The sequence below is a fragment of the Ochotona princeps genome, chromosome 13 (genome assembly GCF_030435755.1).
Source record: "Ochotona princeps isolate mOchPri1 chromosome 13, mOchPri1.hap1, whole genome shotgun sequence".
NCBI lineage: Eukaryota > Metazoa > Chordata > Mammalia > Lagomorpha > Ochotonidae > Ochotona > Ochotona princeps.
Window position 1 is genome coordinate 45,424,253 of NC_080844.1, and position 18,662 is coordinate 45,442,914.

General features: G+C 44.9%; 1 protein-coding gene across 6 annotated transcripts in view; it reads right to left on the reverse strand.

The window, feature by feature from the left end:
• Positions 1–18,662, reverse strand: part of CPN1 (carboxypeptidase N subunit 1) — a 71,421-nt gene that overhangs the window by 44,944 nt on the left and 7,815 nt on the right. For 2 of the 6 annotated variants that reach the window (XM_058671180.1, XM_058671178.1), the window contains exon 3: positions 10,783–10,918. The exons of 2 other annotated variants lie outside the window; for them this stretch is intronic. In XM_058671180.1, the coding sequence (XP_058527163.1) occupies positions 10,783–10,785 (3 nt within the window). In that variant the 5' untranslated portion in view covers positions 10,786–10,918. Of the gene's footprint in view, positions 1–10,782; positions 10,919–18,391; positions 18,484–18,662 lie in introns of those variants that run through there. 2 more of the 6 variants (XM_058671179.1, XM_058671182.1) reach the window with 2 other exon arrangements.

Consider the following 18,662-nt stretch of genomic DNA (forward strand, 5'->3'; position numbering starts at 1 on the left):
CAGCACTAAAGAGAGAGATTCTTCCATCTGTTGGGTCACTCCCTAGATGGCTGCAATAGTCAGGGCTGGGCCAGGCTAAAACCAAGAACCAGGAGCTTCACCTGGGTCTTCCCCCATTTAGGCTATCTGCCAATGTTTTTCCCAGGTGTATCAGCAGGAAGCTGGATAAAAAGTGGAGCAGCTGGGACTCAAACTAGTGCCCATATTGGAATGCCAGCATTGCAAGTGGTGACTTTACCTGCTCCACTACAGTGCCACTTTCTAATAACATACTTATAAAAGGAGAATTTTGTTGGCTACAAATTATATCTCAATAAAGTTATTAAATGAAATTTCAGGGCCCGGTGGCATGTCCTAGTGGCTAAAGTCCTCGCCTTGAACGCGCCAGGATCCCATATGGGCGCCGGTTCTAATCTCAGCAGCTCCACTTCCCATCCAGCTCCCTGTTTGTGGCCTGGGAAAGCAGTCGAGGACAGCCCAATGCTTTGGGACCCTGCACCTGCATGGGAGACCTGGAGGAGGTTCCAGGTTCCCGGCTTCAGATCGGCGCGCACTGGCCATTGCGGCTCACTTGGGGAGTGAATCATCGGACGGAAGATCTTCCTCTCTGTCTCTCCTCCTCTCTGTATATCTGACTTTGTAATAAACTGAATAAATCTTAAAAAAAAAAAAAAGAAATTTCAGCGGATCTTCATACACTGTATTATAAAATGCCAATGCCTCAGACCAACCTTCAAATCCTTCCTACTAGGTTGAGTGGTGCCTTGTCATGCTGTCCCTCACTCCAGTGCAGCCTTGCCACTGTCTTCCAAGCACGGTGTCTTGCTTTCCCAGTACCAGTTCCCTAAATAATTTGATCAGGCTCCAAATCTTGGTCTTCTTCTCCAGCTCCAAATCCTTTGTTTTCTTCTCCCCTTGTAGCCATTGCTGCCATTGGTCTTTCTCTCTGTTAGGTAACAAGGATCTGTGCTAGCTGACAGGTGTTGGGATGAAGTTTGGGGGCCACACTCTTCCTGCCTCCAGCAGTGTGGTGTTCAGTTTCGCACACAGCCCGGCACAGGTGGTCAATATTTGTTGAACAAATTGAAATGGCTATTATGGACTTTCCCCTGGTATTCTGTTACTCTGACTTGAACACATTTTTCTAGAGAAATCCTAGGTAGTTTTAACCTGACCATAAAGATAGCTGTTCCCTCTTGGATTTATTGGGTGATTACTATATAGCCAGGGAGATCTGCCTCACCGGTCTATATCACCAGTACCACAGGGCTGGGACCTTATGCCAACAGCTAAAATCACCTGACCTGACAAGGTCCAGTCGCCGTAGAGGATGAAAGCATGAACAAAGAAGGCTGAGGATCCTGCAACCTATAGCGGAGTGCTATTTTGAGTCCTGGCTACTCACTTCTGACCTGGCTTCCTAATGCTGTGCAGTGGATGATGATCCAAGTGCTTGGACCCTTGCCGTCCACATGGGAGATCACGATGGAGTCCCTGGCTTTCGGCCTTCCTCCAGCTCTTGTGGGCATTTGGGGAATGAACTACTTGTTGGAAGATTCTCTCTCTTCTGTTGTGTCTATCTTTCCATTTAAATAAGTAGGTAAGTAAATAAATCTTTTTTAAAAAAAAAAAGAGGGAGAAGGCTGAGAGGACATCACTGTGGCTATCATATGACAGCACTTGGTTTAGCACAGTATCTATTATCGCTGCTGAGAGCTCGGCTGACTGGCTCCCAGAGAACCTCAAACAGTTTCTCTGGAGGAAAAAATTCTACTTCTCTGACAAGTGCCTAAGTTTCTATACGGATACTTTGCTTACGCTAAACACCTGGCCCCATTTTCTAAGAGAGGGTTCCCCTCCCTGCATACTTGCACTATGAAGTAGCTGTAAGCTGGGAACATCAGAGCTGAGGCCAGATGCCTACCCCGCAGTTCCTCAGGGACCAGAGGGCAGACATCTCAGCACGGCTGGAAGGAAGAGCAGCATGGGTTTGAGTGTCAGTGGGATACAATTTTAAGTCTAAGTTCTACCGGCTCTTTGGCCGTTTGATTGCAGATAAGTGACTTAACTTCTGGAAATTTGGGGCCAAAAAAGCTGCCCCTGCAGTCACTTTTTCCCACTGCCAGGGAGAGCAAATACATCTCCAAATATATTAAGCCTCACACTGAGCTTGGGTTCTTGGGGTGGCCAAAACAGAAAGCGTAATTGTCTGACATCCAAGTCTTGAGATGCCAGACCTGCAGATGGCTGTGTAGGCCCAGACAGAATGGCACCACACTCTAATTTTAGACATTTCCTTCCTTCAGGGTTCACAATATTCTTACAGCTGTCCCTGTTTGGACCAACAAGTCTCTATAGAGCCTTAGACAAATATCACTAAAGTGTCACAGTTCTACATCACCTTACAGGTTACCAGCTGTTTCCTTATCTCCTCCTTACAATGGCATGAGAAGAAGGGTACTATATTGTCATTTTAGGAAAGGATCTTCCCAGAGTGGAAGCAAGAAGTGAAGGGGGGTCTGGACACCGTGCCCTCTGTTAGTTAGTTAGTTCAGTATTTTACTTATCTGATCTCAATGAGAACATATATGGAGCAGTGGTCCAAAGAGGAAAAACTGGAAGGGATAGGAAGGAAGTAGAAGGTTGCTTATCCTCTACAGGGGAGGGAGAAAGCAAGCATTTTCTTTTATTTCATTACTCTTTCCAAGATGAGAGAGGAAGAAGAGAGGAGGTGGGGGAAAGAAATCAAGAGGGGCAGGAGGGGAAAAGGCAATGGGAGTGGGAGAAACAGAGAGGGTAAATCAGCCTTACGGAGGCGGATGAATCGACCTTCACAATCCAGACTTCCCGCTATATTAAAGTTTCTTCTTAACCTGCAGTAATTGCAAAGCAGTCTGGAAGTAAACTAACACCTACTCTGTCAATGTTAATTGACCAAACCTATACATAAACCAAGAATCCAGCTCAAGTACAGTTACCAATGACTCACTGGGAAATCTCTGGGATCTTAAGTGTCATGAGATGGCTGAGTACAATGGGCTCAATCGGTTAATTCTCCCCTTGCAAACACTGGGATCCCATATGGGCATTGATTGTGTCCCAGCTGTCTCACTTTCCATCCAGCTCCCTGCTAATGACCTGGGAAAGCAATGACGAATGGCTCAAAACCTTGGGACCCTGCATCTGCATGGGAGACCTGAAGGAAGTTCCTGGCTCTTAGCTTCAGATTGGCTCGGTTCTGGCTGTTGCAGTCATTTGGGGATTGAAATAGCAGATGGAAGATCTGTCTCTCTTTCTATGTGATCTGCCTTTCCAATAAAAATAAATAAATCTTAAAAAAAAAAAAACTGTCATGAAAGCACAGAGCAAAGGGCACTTGGTCAAACCTGGAAAGCAAGCAAGCCAATCCTTAGGGCGCACCAAGCCGTTCTGATTCTGTTTGTCTGCAAAGTTTTCCTGCCTTGTCTCAGACTTCTGACCTTCACATAATGTCAGTTTCACAGACTTCCCCATCATTCCGACCCAAGAGGCCTCCTCTAGCTGTGTTGTCCTGCCACCATCATTTCACAGTATGCACTTACCTTACACACAGTGCTTACCGGCTGGTTCTCCCAGCAGATGAGATGCTCAACCAAGTGTCTGATTTATCTTATTGCTTACCTCCTAATCCTAGCACAATATACTGAATAAATTAGAAAACAAATGGGGAGATGTGTGAACTGAGATGGGAGATTTGAGTGAGTAGATGCTAGCCAGCATGGAGACGTTTGGGGCAGAACGAAGGAAACCTGAGAAGGAAGAATTTCCTGATTCCTCCTGGCCTGTGGGAGCAGCCATGAATTTGTTTTTTTCCTGCACCCACTCTCCAGGAAGGTTATCTACAAGTCCCTGAAGTCAATGGATCTTATGATCTTTCTTCTTCTTGAACTCCATCTGCCACTCCTGTATCCTCAACTGGCACCTGTGACTAAGACTGTCTACCCACTTCTGGTCTCTGAAGCCGGAGCAGACTTTGACACAGTCAATCTTTCGCTAGAGCCCATTTGCACATGAGAGAGCCATTGAAGTTCAGGGGGTTTACTGGGGTCATACACTTTGCCTTTGGCAAACCTAGGGATGACATTGGTGGTACTTTCTGCAGCCCTGTCTTGCCTCATTTATCATGCCTTGAAAAGTGTGACCTCTGCCTCCAATCTGGCTGCTACCCCTGAGGCTCTCGGAAAAACAGCTCCCCACCCCCAAGCCCCCACCCCTGCCTTTTTTTTTTTTTTAGTGTGTCTTTGATATAAAAATGTGGGCAGGGACAAGTGCTGCCCTCTACCTTTAAGCATCAGCATCTCATATAGGTGGCAGTTCGTGTCCCAACTATTCCACTTCTCATCCAGCTCCTTGTTTGTGGCTTGGAAAGCAGCAGGGGATGGCCCAAGGTCTTGGGTACCTGCACCTGCATCGGAGATCCAGAGGAGGCTCCTAGCTCCTAGTTTTGGATCAGCTCAGCTCCAGCCATTATAGTCATTTAGGTAGTGAAATAGCAGATGGAAAATCTTTCTGTCTTTCTCTCTGTAAATTTGCCTTTCTAACAAAAACAAAAATAAATATTTTTAAAATGGGGGCAACATAGATAAGTTCAAAGAGAAAAAAGTATTATCCCCATACTCAGTCTTCCACATTAATTTTCTAGATATTACTCTTAACATTTGCTCATGTCCTCCTTGACTCCTCCAAATTGGCAAATGTTAGCACAACTGATCCAACTGTTTAGGCCCAAACTCAGGGCTTTTGCACAGTCCCTCTTTGTTTCACTCCCCATATTACTACATTGTATTGGCTCTACTTGGAAGCCAGTATTGGAGTCTGGGGACTTCTCCCACGTGATGACTGGCATCATAGTCTGTCACTATATATCTTGCTTGGACAGTGACAAGAGCCGTCTGAATGTGCTCCCTGCTTCCATGAATTACTTTCTCACACAAATACTGCAATGACTTTCCCCTATGCTTGGAATGAAAAATGATCATGACAGCATACTGTTCCAGCAAGCGGCAGTTACAATGTCCTTCCTGCCTCTTCCTTCAACATTCCCTGCTTACTTGTGCCCAAAGGTATTTTCGGGTGCTGTTTTTCCATCCAGGAATGCTCTTGCAAATTATTCCACGGTTCAGGCCCGGCGGCGTGGTCTAGCGGCTGAGGTCCTCGCCTTGAAAGCCCCGGGATCCCATATGGGCGCCGGTTCTAATCCCGGCAGCTCCACTTCCCATCCAGCCCCCTGCTTGTGGCCTGGGAAAGCAGTTGAGGACGGCCCAATGCATTGGGACACTGCACCTGCGTGGGAGACCTGGAGGAGGTTCCAGGTTCCCGGCTTTGGATCGGCGCGCACTGGCCGTTGCGGCTCACTTGGGGAGTGAATCATCGGACGGAAGATCTTCCTCTCTGTCTCTCCTCCTCTGTGTATATCTGGCTGTAATAAAATGAATAAATCTTAAAAAAAAAAATTATTCCACGGTTCTTCCCTTCCTATTAGCTAAGCCCATGCTGAGACATCAATACCCTCAAGCTGCTTGCCCTCATTTTTCTACCTAAATTAGCCCTGGTTCTACCGTTGGACTCAACTCTTTCTCATACTCATCATTACTCTAATGAAATACAAGAATAGTTTCTTTTCAGTTTTTGCCTGCATCTTTCACTGAGATGCAAGTTGCAGTAAAGCAGAAAACAGGTGTATTTTTCCCATGCCACAGTGCCTGGTGGCTCCTACCAGGTGCTCACTCAGCAGGTGCCGGTGGAACTACTCACCTGTATCAGGAGGAGACAGCTGCTGGGAGCAGAGCTGACAGGGGAAGCTCTGTGCCAGAGGGGTGCACACACAGCCTTTGCTGGGCAAGGAGTTCAGGATTTTTTTCCTGAAGGCCCAGGAAGCCATGGCAAGCTATGAAGAGAGAATGTCATAACAAGTCTCTATGTGTCCTCCTAAAGTCTCCCTTGCAATCCAATGTCTCTGGGTTCACGCTAGTGACACCATTTTTTCCCTTTTATTTTATTTTTAATTTTATGATACAATACCATAGGCTAGTGGCATCATTTTTACATCTGAAGAATTACAACATTTATATCCAGTCTGTGCCTGTAATTCTCATGATTGGTTAGCTTTATTTGTAAAATAATACAATATTTATTATCATTTTTTAAAATTTTGTTTCTTTCCTTCCTCTCCATTTTGTTTCCAGAAGAAAAACAAATTTTATTCTGTCTCATCCTTACCCGAGGATAGAAAGGTTTTCGCGGAGGAAGAGGTGTCCCATACAATACCAATACAATACAAATATGAACAAAACCCTTATTGAGCAATATTAGATTGATTTCCTTCCAAGTGATTTGGCCTTCAAAATAAGTTTTGTCCACTGGCCAAGTATGTCATAAAAGTCAAGGTGGTCAGGGTAGGTGTTTGGCACAACAAACTAATGTTTGGGATGACCACGTCCTTACTGGAGGGCCTGGGTTCCGGTTCTAGTTCCATTCTCCACTGTAGCTTCCTGCTAATGCATACAGTTTGGGAAGCGGTAGCTGATAGCTCCAGTACTTGGGTCCCTGGCTCTCACAAAGGACACTCAGGTAGCATTTAAGTTTCCTGATGTCAACCTGGCTCAGCTCCAGCCATTGCAGCCATTCGGGGAATGAACCAGTAAGCAGATATTTCTCACTCAAATAAAATGAAAATAAATTTAAATAAGTATGTTTTTTAAAATTTATTTTTATTGCAAAGTCAGATATATATAGAGGAGGAGAAACAGGGAGAAAGATTTTCCGTTCAATGGTTCACTCCTCAAGTGACCGCAATGGCCGGTGTGTGCCAATTTGAAGCCAGGAGCCAGGAGTTCTTCTGGATCTCCCACGTGGCTGCAGTCTCAAGGCTTTGGGCCATCCTTGACTGCTTTTCCAGGCCCCAAGCAGAGTGCTGGATGGGAAGCGGGGGCTGCCAGGATTAGAACTGGTGCCCCGTATGGGATCCTGGCACATTCAAGGCGAGGGCTTTAGCCACTAGGCCGCCATGCTGGGCCCAATCAATATGTTTTTAAGTGAGGATTTTTATTTTATTATTTGAAAAGTAGAGTTTACAGAGAAGATGAGACACACACACAGAGATCTTTTATCTGCTGGTTAACTCCCCAGATGACCACAGCAGCTGGAACTGAACCAATCTAAATCCAGGAGCCAGGAGCTTCTTCTGGGTCTTCCATGTAGGTGGCAGGACCCAAATCTGCTACCATCCTCCACTGCTTTTCTCAGGGCATTAGCAGGGAACTGAACCAGAAATGGAACAGCTGGGACATAAACTAGTGCCCATATAAGACGCTGGCATTCCAGATGACAGCTTTGGGTGCTATGCCACAATGTCAGCCCCAATAATACCATTTTTAAAAAGTGAAACTTCCTGGGCCTGGCACAGTAGCCTAATGGCTAAAGTCCTCGCCTTGCATGCTCCAGAATCCCATATGGGTACTGGCTCATGTCCTGGCTGCTCCAGTTCTCATCCAGCTCCCTGCTTGTGGCCTAGGAAAAATGTTGAGGATGGCCCAAAGCCTTGGGACTTGGTACTTGCATGGGAGACCTAGAAGAAGCTCCTGGCTCTTGGCTTCGGTTTGGCATAGCTCTGGCTGTTGCAGCCACTTTGAGAATGAACCAGCTGACAGATCTTTATCTCTCTCTTTTTTTTTTCTGTAAATCTGACTTTCCAATAGTAAAAAATACATACATTTTAGAAAAGAGTTATTTCTTGCATTTGAAAAACAGAGTTACAGAGTAGGAGAGACAGAGAGAGCTCTTTCAGCTGTGGTTCTGTTACATCTGCTGGGGTTGCCGGTGCTTTCCAAAGCAGTTTGTTACTTCCCTCCAGGGGAACTCCCACCAGACCCTCCCAGCCCTGGCACCTGTTCTGCCCAGTGAGGACTACATTTTCATCAAAATCTTGAGTAAACTATGGAGTGCTGAGCTTATGCGACCTGTCCTTGGGCACCTAACCTGCTCTCGGGAAAATCCCCACCATGGGCCTTGGTTTCTCCCTGCACTGCCTCAGCTCTGTTCTCACCCACCTCAACCAATTACCCTCACCTGCGGCCATTGTTATCCCTCCCCAATTTAGATCACATCTTGTCTCTGGCCCAGCCCTTCCAGAGATTCCCCTCTTGATTGGTTCTCTGTTCTCAGGCAACTCCAAACTTGACCTGCTGAGGGCCCTCCACACACTGATGCTTCCTGCCCTCCTGGATTCAGATCCTGTGTTCCTCATCAACACCTAGCCATGCCCAATCACTTGCAATCTGTGCAAAGTTTCTGAATTTTTGAACATCTCTCTCTCCATTTTAAAGCAGGAAATGTATTTCTACTTCTGAAAAAAAATGCAAGCTTCATTTTCTCTAAACTCTCCTGAGTTCTGTGTTTCCACAGAACTCCGTGTACACTCCTCTACCAACCTTATATTGCTGTGATTATTATTTCATTTTCCCTGATTAAACTATCAGGTTCTCTCTTTGCTGGTTAAAGCACAAGTTCCCTTAAGGACAGGGATTATGTCTTGGTTCTGGATTTTTCAGTCCCTAGCCTGTGCTAGGCATAGGACAGGTTTTCATGTTGAAAAGTAACAATGAACAATAACTAGCTCCTTGTGTGTTTCGATTCTGTTGACTTTAGAACAGGGCAGGAAATGACCACACGGAATTCTAGGGACCTACGCTCCTCCGCGTACCGCTGGCTAACCCTGCTTCCCACAGAGCAGTCACTGGTTCAGGGACATATTGACTCTTGGCTTGTCCTCTAGCAGGCCGAAAATTATGCATAGCCTGGACTTTGAATCCCTTCTGTGTATCAGCATTGCCTAATGGGTAAATAGCCCACATCTGTGTAATCCTCCTTGTCAGGAGCAAAGTGGTTCTTTATAACTTTGAATAAAGCTAACATGATGTGTGTTTACTGATATGACATCAACGAGGGTATCAGGCAGAGGTTAACCAGAAAGGAGTAGCTCCCTCTAAACCATCTTGCTCATTTGGGATGTAGGGGCTATCACAGGTCAGACCTTGAACAGCCCTCTTACCAAGATCAGTGCTGGACTACGGACCCAACTATCACTGGGAGCACATGATTGATTCAAAGTGCTCTGCCTTTGATGTTCGAATGTCTCTGAAATTGGAATATCTTGACACAGATAGCATCTTAAAATCAGACAAACATGGTATTATAATAAGACACCTTATAAGAAATCCAACATGTCATTATTTTACCAGAGAATTTTAACAACAAATTTTAATTATTTGAACAATGATTAAGCCTGGAATTCTTCCAAGCTAAAATAGAAAACATTCTGGAAAACTAAAGAGGAAAAACACAGTGAAACGTTCACAGAGAAGGTCTAAATGTTTGAATCTGAATCTCAGCCCCTCTGACTGTTTGGGGAAATGCATAGGTTATGCAATTGAGAGTTATGCACTAACTATCAATTTCCTGACCTTGGGAAGTAGGTGTTGTTAATCCCATTTTCAGACAAAGATCTGGACCTAATTAAGATCACATACTTAGAAACTTCCACATGCGGTCAGAACAACTTTATTCTGATTCATGCTGCCTCCTAAAGCAAACATTGACCCTAGTTTGCTTTTTTCAGTGTTAGTGGCTGGATCATCAATGAAGACCAAACATATCCCTTACTTGCTGGAAACTCAGAGAGGCTAAATGGGAAAGAGAGAAGTGAGCAAGCTTTCTGGGCTTGGGGTAAGAGTACTGAGGGTATAAATTCATTCGGGTCACCTCTACTGACAATAAGGATGAAAGCGTTTAGTAGTATCAAATTCAGAGCTAGACCTGATCACCCTGTATAGATCACAATGTATGAAAAGATTTTTGAAGTTTAAAATTAGTTATCACAGGGCTGGCACCATGGTATGGTAGGCTAACCTGACTGCAGTGCTGATATCCCATATGAGTACTAGTTCAAGTCCTGTCTGCTTCACTTCTGATCCAGTTCCCTGTTTATGACCTGGGAAAGCAGCAGAGGATGGGCCAAAACTTTGGGCCCTTGCACCCACATGAGGAGACCTAGAGGAATCTCTTGTCTTCTGGCTTTGGATTCGTTCAGCCTTGACCACTGTAGATATTTGGGAGTGAACTATCAAATGGAAGATTTCTGTCTCTCCTTCTCTCTGTAACTTTGCTTTTCAAATAAAAATAAAATAAATCTTTAAAAACAAAACAACAAGGCCCAGCACGGTAGCCTAGTGGTTAAAGTCCTCGCCTTGCATGCACTGAGATTCCATGCACTGGTTCTAATCCTGGCAGCCCCGCTTCTCATCCAGCTCCCTGCTTGTGGCCTGGGAAGGCAGTCGAAGATGGCTCAAAGCCTTGGAACCCTGCACCAGCGTGGGAGACATAGAAGTGACTCCTGCTCCTGATTTCGGATCAGCTCAGCTGTAGCACTTGTGGCCACTTGGGGAGTGAATCAGAGGACAGAAGATCTTCCTGTCTTTCCTCCTCTCTGTATATTTGACTTTCCAATAAAAATAAATACAATCTTTTAAAAACAACAAAAACCACTAGACATCAGTAAAGTCAAGATTATTTTGTGCTAAAACTTTTTCAATGTGATTCCCAATGCACTGAAATACCCTTAATTATCAGACAGAACTGAGGCCTGCAATTAAATCCTCTCTAACCTTTGTCTTACATTGACATTAGCCTCAACAGAACCCGAGTCTGCCAAGCCCTTGGAAACTCCAGAAAGGATGCTTGACTTACCATAAGTGGCCCAATTCCCCATGTTTTGGTCACATTCAGGACTCAGCTCTTCCTTCTCCCCTCCCTGGCATGTACTGTTGATAGTTCAGCTGGCTTTCAGCAGGGACATCTCTGGAACCAGAGTTTTACCAGGTGCCTGCCGTGAGAGTTTCAGAAACATACGTTAAAAGTCCTCGCCAGTTATCATGGAACTGCCTAATGAGGAAAGATCTGCTAATTATGGAGGACCTGTGCTTTTACATATGTATTTATAGTCTCTTTCAAAGAGAGATTTACTGAGATTTGTGAGATCTTCCAAAAAACTCATGGAAGATGAATATTATAAAAAAATCACACATGGATTTCAGATTTTTTTTGCACAAAAATGCTTAACTTCTAATTCCATCTTCACTGAACTTTTTGAAGTACCCTCCTGTAACTCATACTGTAAACGCCACCCATGTAAGTGTTCAATGATTTTTAACATGTGGCATTGTACAATTATAACTGCTTTCCAATTTTAGAAAATTTTAATCTCCTCCTAAGAAAATTGTGCCTATTGGCCATCATTTTCCAACAATACACATTCACTAATTCACTTTCTATCTGTATGGGTTTGCCTATTGTGGATATTTCATATATATGGAATCATACACTTATACATGACTTTTTTGGTTAGCTTTTTTAAAGAAAAGATTTGTGAGGGAGAGGGGAGACAAGAAGAGAAAGAGAGAATGAATGAATGAATGAATATCTTTCATCTTTTGATTCTTTCCCCAAATGCCTGCAACAAGGTGGCTGGCCCAGACCAAAACCAGGAGCCAGAATCTTCATCTGGTATCTCCCATGTAGATGGAAGAAACCTAAATATGTGGGCTATATTGTCCTCTGTCTCCCAAGCACATTGGCAAGTAGCTGAATCAGAAATGGAGGCAGGACTCAAATCTTGCTAATGGGAAGTTAAAGTCCAGGTGGTGACTTAACTACCTGCACAACAATGGCCACCCTTGGCTCTCTCTCTCTCTTTTTTCATGTAATGGATTTTATTGCTTTTCAAAGAAGGTGCCAAAGGTAAGATATTTTTCTAAAGGTTAATAATCCTTGAGTCCCCAATACAGTGGGCACAGCCTTGTGAAGTTTGGATGGTCCTCGGGCTAAATGTAGCAGCCTGGTGGGGCTGACTCAGAAATGCACCCCTCTGCCTGACAAGACCTGTGCTCTAGCTGCACAGCTGAGATGCGTTCTGTTCCAGGACACAATGAATTGACAGCAGTGTACTGTGGCCTGGGACTCCTGACCAGTCCTTTCCCAAAGCTAGGATTCACTTGGTCCTTTCACAGCATGGTCTTGGCCAAGCAACCCTGGTGATTGGAAACCCAGAAGCAACACCGTCTTCCAACATCTGTCCCTTCTGAGCATATCAGCCATCTATAAATTGGGATTCTCTAGACTGGACAACAGTGCGCACCAGAACTGGCTGCTAAGGACCACCAGCAAGGTAAGCACTACTCACTCGAAAATACCACCTTCTTCTCATTGACTCTTTTATTTAGCATAACATTTTCAGGGTTCATTTGTGTTTTAATGTGTATGAGCACTTGGCTCCTTTCTCTTGTTGAGTGTTATTCTACTAAATGAATGAATTATATTTTACCTACTCATCAGTTGCTGGACATTTGGGTTATTCTTACTGTTTTTTTATTTAGTTGAAATGGAGAGAAAGTGTGTGAGAGTGAGAGAGAAAATCTCCCATCTACTGGTTCATTTTCCAAACAGCCACCATACCTGGCACTCTGTCAAGCCGAAGCTGGGAACCAGGAATTCTTATCAGGGTCTCCCACATGGGCAGTAGGGGGTCCACACAGATGAGCCACTGCTTTCCTAGTGCATTTGCAGAGCAGCTGGGACTCCACCTGGTGCTACTATATGAGATGCTGGCATCAAAAACAGCAGTCTAACTCACTGAGCCACAACACTGGCCTGGTTCTATTTTTTTTTGCTTATCCTGAATAATGCAGAAATTCCCATACAAAAATATTTTAAGATTTGTTTCATTTATTTGAAAGGCAGTTACAGAGAATGAAGGCAAGACACAGAGAGATGTCTTTCATCTGCTGGTTCCTCTGATGGTCACAATGGCGGAGGCTGAGCCAAGAATTCTACCTCCCACGAGTGCAGGGGACCAAGCACTTGAGCTAGCTTCAGCTTCCATTGTGCATTAGCAGGGAGCTGGAACTGAACAGGTTGCCATGTGGGATGCCAGAATTGCAGGTGGCAGCTTAACTTGCTGTGCCACAATGCTGGTTCCTCAAGTGTTTACATGGCAATTTGTTCACATTTCTCTTGATTAAATGAATAAAACTGCTGAGTCATAAGGTAGTTTTGTACTTACAATTTTGAGGAACTTTTCAAAAATAGCTGTACAAAAAAAAAAATAGCTGTACAATTTTACATTCCCACCAAAAATTTATGAAGACTCTAACTTCAATAACAGCAATGCTTGTTATTGTCTGTCTTTGAACATTAGCTATCCCTTATTGCAGTTAAGAGTTTTTTTTATATTCTGGATATAAGCTTCTTATCAGTAATATTAGAGATATGATTTACAAGAGATATGATCTACATACTGTGGAGTATCTTTTCACTTTCTTGATGTTCTTGGGAGCACAAAAGTTTTAAGTTTTGGTAAAGTCCAACTTGACTTCCTTTTCTTTTCTCACGTGTGCTTTTTCCAGAAGATTATTTATTTGCTTATTTATTTTTATTTATTTATTTGAAAGGTTCACTCCCCAAATTGCCACAACAGCTAAAGCAGGACCAGACCAAATCTAGGAGTTTCATACAGGTCTCCCATGTGGGTGTAGGTGCCCGAACACTTGATCCATCCACTGCCTTTCCGGACACATTAGCTGAAAGCTGGATCAGAAGTGGAGTGCACCGGATCAGTGCACATATGGGGTGTTGGCATTGCAGGCAACAGCTTTACTTTCTAACTCACAGCACTGGCCCTCTTTGGTCTCATTTTAAGAAAGTGTTGTTTGGATTAAAAATTGTAAAGATTTAGTCCTATTTTTTCTAAGAATTTTACAGTTCTAATGCTTAAATTTAAGCCTATAATCCATTTACAGCTAACTTAAAGAAAGGTTTATTTTTATTGGGAACTCAGATATACAGAGAGGAGGCGAGACAGAGAGGAAGATCTTCTGCCCAATGATTCAATCCCCAAGTGACTGCAATGGCCGGTGCTGTGCTGATCCAAAGCCAGGAGCCAGCAGCTTCTTCCCGGTCTCCCATGCAGGTGCAGGGTTCCAAGGCTTTGGGCCATCCTCAAACTGCTTTCCCAGACCACAAGCAGGGAGCTGGTTGGTAAGTGGAACCACCAGGACACAAACTGGTGCCATATGGGGTCCCAGCATGTGCAAGGTGAGGACATCATGCCAGGCCCTACAGCTAACTTTTGTTTATGGTTTAAGGAAGATGTTCCACTTCATTATTTTGCAACATGGATATCCAGTCATCCTGGCACCAACTATGATATGTTCGTTTCTATTGATGCACTCTCATGAATACATGATCACCTGAAGTCTCAACTTCTCGCTCTTAGTGCTGTGGAAACACATTACAGATTTCAGCCATTGGCAGAGCACCATCCGGAGGATTTCCACCACCCAAGACTCCTCTATGCTCTGCAGATTCCTCCTTCCCTCCACCTCAACCACACTCTTGTCACTCTCTCCAACACTTGGCCTTTTCCAGCATGTCATTCAATGGGAATAAGACAGTGTGTAACCTTTTCTGGACTGCTTCCTTCACTCAGCAGCATTCACTGGCATTTCCCCTGTGTCCTCTCATGGCTTGACAGCTCATTTCCTTTTGGTGCTGAATAAGAATCCACCATCTGGGGCCCGGTGGCGTGGCCTAGTGGCTAAGGTCCTCGTCTTGAATGTGCTGGGATCCCATATGGTCGCTGGTTCAATCTCGGCAGCTCCACTTCTTCTCTATCTCTCCTCCTCTCTGTATATCTGACTTTGTAATAAAAATAAAATTAATCTTTTTTTAAAAAAAAGAATCCACCATCGGGATGTCCTGCAGTCGATATATTCTGCCTTTTCCTAAGAACATCTTGATGGAATTCAAGTGTTGGCAATTACGGATAAAACTGCTATAAACATCTGTGTGTAGGTTTCTGTGTGAGCATGTTTTCTGCTTCTTAAAGTAAACAGCAAAGAGCATGATTGCTGGGAGAATGTTTGCTATAGTAAGAAACTGCCAGCTTCTCTCTGGGAGTGGCTGTACCATTTCTGCATTCCTCCCAGCAGCAAGAAGTCTGTTGCTCCACATTCTCACCCACATTTGACACTGTCAGTGTTTGGATTTTGCCAGTTTTAATGTAGTAGTGCCTTAGTGTTTTTTTTTTTTAACATATTCATTAATTACATTGTATTATGTGACACAGTTTCATAGGTACTGGGATTCTCCCCACCCCTTCCCAAACCCTCCCCGCATGATAGATTCCTCCACCTTGTTGCATAACCACAGTTCAAGTTCAGTTGGGATTCCCTCATTGCAAGCATATACCAAACATAGAGTCCAGCATCTTATTGTCCAGTCAAGTTCAATGGCTTCTTAGGGAGACCCTCTCTGGTCTGAAGGCAGAGATAGCAGAGTATCATCCCGATCAATTAAAAGCTCCAACATACCATCAGCAACAATCCAGGTACGATTGACATAGTCCATCATAGAGTCTCCCCTTGTCCAGCATTTCGCTGCCAACATATAGCTGAGGTGGTTGATTGATCTACTCCATCTTCCATCTTTTCTTGGTTAATGTTCTGATTCCTCCATTTCGATTGAGGGGATCCCCAAAGAAACTTTGAGGTGTTCCCAGACCAGGTTCCTATATGTACTAGCAAGTACAGGGCCCGCCACAGTCCATCACTCCGATTAGCTGGTGGTTGCAACCCCTGGGTTGGTTCTATTCTCAGCCCTGACCTCCACTGGAACCAGTGAGTATTGCAGTCCATCCTGGCTCTGCCCATCAAACACTCGGCCCTCACCTAAACCAGTGGGAGGTATGCTGGTTGGGTGCTGCGTTCCTAACCGGCACAGGCCGCCTCACCTTGGCATTCTGTGCTGTGTGCTGTTTTTATCACAACCGAACCTGGCCGGACCCTCACCCAGCTCCGGCGCTCAGACTTGCCAGTGGATGACGCAAACTGACTCAGCCTGGTCCACCCCCAACCCGAGCCAAATGTATGCCAGTGGGACACTTTCCATAGCCTCTTCTGGGTTGTTTACCTCCATGCTTCCTGTGCTTATTTGTAGGGTCAGTGTCCTGTCAGAAGAACTGTTCAGATTCCTCCATCAGACCCCCTCCTGGTGTCAGGTTTCGTGCATACCAGCGGGTCTTGTCCCGGCAGGAGCAGTGGCCTTTCTTAACTGGTTTTCAACTCATTCTGGTTCCTGCTGTTGGAAGTTTCAGCCCAGCCACGGCTCGGATATGGCTCATATATGGCTCAGTTGGGGTTGAAACCCAGCCCAATCTGTCCCACATCTACCCTGGTCCTCCAGAACACCAAACTGTGTTGTGGTCTAACCCGGCCCGGTGCGTCAAGTCCCAGTCCACACTTGTGCCAAGGGAGACTACAACTGTGACCTGACCAGAATGCAGCCCCCTTCCAGCTTCTGCGCCCCTTAGTGGGAAACTCCATCCAGCCAGGGCCTCCCCCTAGCTCCCCAACCAGGCCTGTTCCCAGCCAGTGTTAAGCATGCCAGTGGTTGCTCTGGGTCAGCTCAGCACATCCCATAGCCTGTCACGACTCCTGACTTGTCTCCACCAGCCCTCCTAAGCCATCCAGTGGGGTCAGAATTCCCATGGGGTTTGGCCTACACATCCCCGACACATTCTACCCCCGGGTATGGTTCTTGAATGCCAGTCAATGTCATGGTCCTGCCTACCGTGACCCCTCTGCTGATCCCTCATCCTGTTAGGCAATGGGGACATCCTGTTGGACAAGCCCGGAATTTTGGCTCTTGAATGAGCTGGTGTTCGGTAATCTGCATTATAAAGTGATTACAGGTTCTTCAGAGGAAGATTTACTGCCATTGAGAATCTTTAGGACTGATTCACGTCCCCAAAGCACTGTGGGTTCAGCATGGAGCTACCCAAGCAGCATATCAAAGAACCAAAATCCCAGAACTCCCTGGCTGGGCGGCCAGCAGGCAGAGCCTGGCGCCAAATGGTGCATTGGCTGCCCGGGAGCAGCTCACCACATGTACATGGTAGCTAGCGTGAGTTCCAGGCTTGAGGCGCAGCCATCCCAAGGCCCCCGGGCAGGTACCACACACCGGCCTAGAAAATGGCAATTTTTAAAAAATTTTGTTTTTGTTAGAAATGCAGAGCTACAGAAAGGGGAGGGAGGGAGAAAAGAAAGAAGAGAGGAAGGAAGGGGGAGAAAGAGAATTTTCCATCTGCTGGTTCACTCCCCAAAGGGCTTAAACAGCCAGAGCTGATCCCAAGCTGAGCCAGGAGTGCCTTCTTAGTGTTCCATGTGGGTGCAGGGGCTCAAGGACTTCAGGCATTCTCTGGTGATTTGCTGGGTCACAATCAGGGAGCTGGACTGGAAGTGGAAAAGCGGGGACATGAGCCACTGCCCATATGGGTTGTCAGTGGCACAAGGTAAAGGTTTAGCCTATTATGCCACTGTATCAGTCCCTGGGAAATGGCAGTTTTAAAGTTAGCTAACCCTGTTGGTCCCCTGCTTAAAACTCCTGAAAGTTTTCCTCCAGCTTTTGGAAAAACCAGTGATGTGTAACAAGATTTAGAAGACCCACTAAAATCAACAATTCAGTCTTTTTTGGTACACACAATCCCACTAATTACATGTGCCAACACAGAACTATTCTCCCTGCATGAAAAAAAAAATAAGCACATGAGGGAGGTCAAAGTTCAGATATTTTTAGCAGAAGTCACAGGGATCATTCTGAACATTTGACAGAAACAGAATCATACATCATGTAGACTTTTATGTGAGTTACTCCACATCACAGGATTCACTCTTTACAGAATAGTATTCCATGGCATAGAGATATTGGTCTACTTATTTGTCTATCACTTAGTACTTGGCTTGTTTCTACCTTTTGGCTACTGTGAACACTCACTCACAATTATCTGTGTGGGCCAGTTTCAACTCTTTGGTCATATTCCTAATGGTGGATTTCTGTATCTTGGGATAACTGCTTTAACATTTTTGAGAAACTATCAAAACATATTCCAAAGTGGCTGCAATTTCTTCACATCTTCCAGTCTATATATATTTTTTCATTTAACCCTTTCAGTGGGTATGCAGTTGTATCTCACTGAATATCTGTAAAAACATATCAAGGATCTTTCACGGTCTTATTAACCATTTGTACATCTACTCTGAAGAAATGTCTAACAAAATAATCTGCTTACCCTGAACTTGAGTTTAAAATTTTTTAAAAAGTTTGTTTGAAAAGAAACTAGAAAGTCTCCTGTCATTCCCCAAATGTCTGCACCTGCAATAGTTAGAACTGTACAAGGCTGAGGTCAGCAGCTGAGCTCAACCCAGGTCTCCCAGGTGGATGGTAGTCTAGGAGGGTTTCTTACCAGCAGGACCCTACAAACACCAAGGGGATGAGGTGACAGTGTTTCTCAGTAAGAATCACCAGAGACAGTCTGGTCAAGCATATCCACTAACTGTAAAGCAAGCACCAATTTACATAGACTAAGAAAAGAGAAAGGCAGAAGGGCTTCTCCTGACAATCTTCCCACCCACCACTGGCACAGCAATTGGCTAGAAGGCTTCTCTCTCTCTGGACTCTCCAACCATGATGCAGGTCACGTACACCACATCTGGCTGGCAGGTATGCTATAGGTC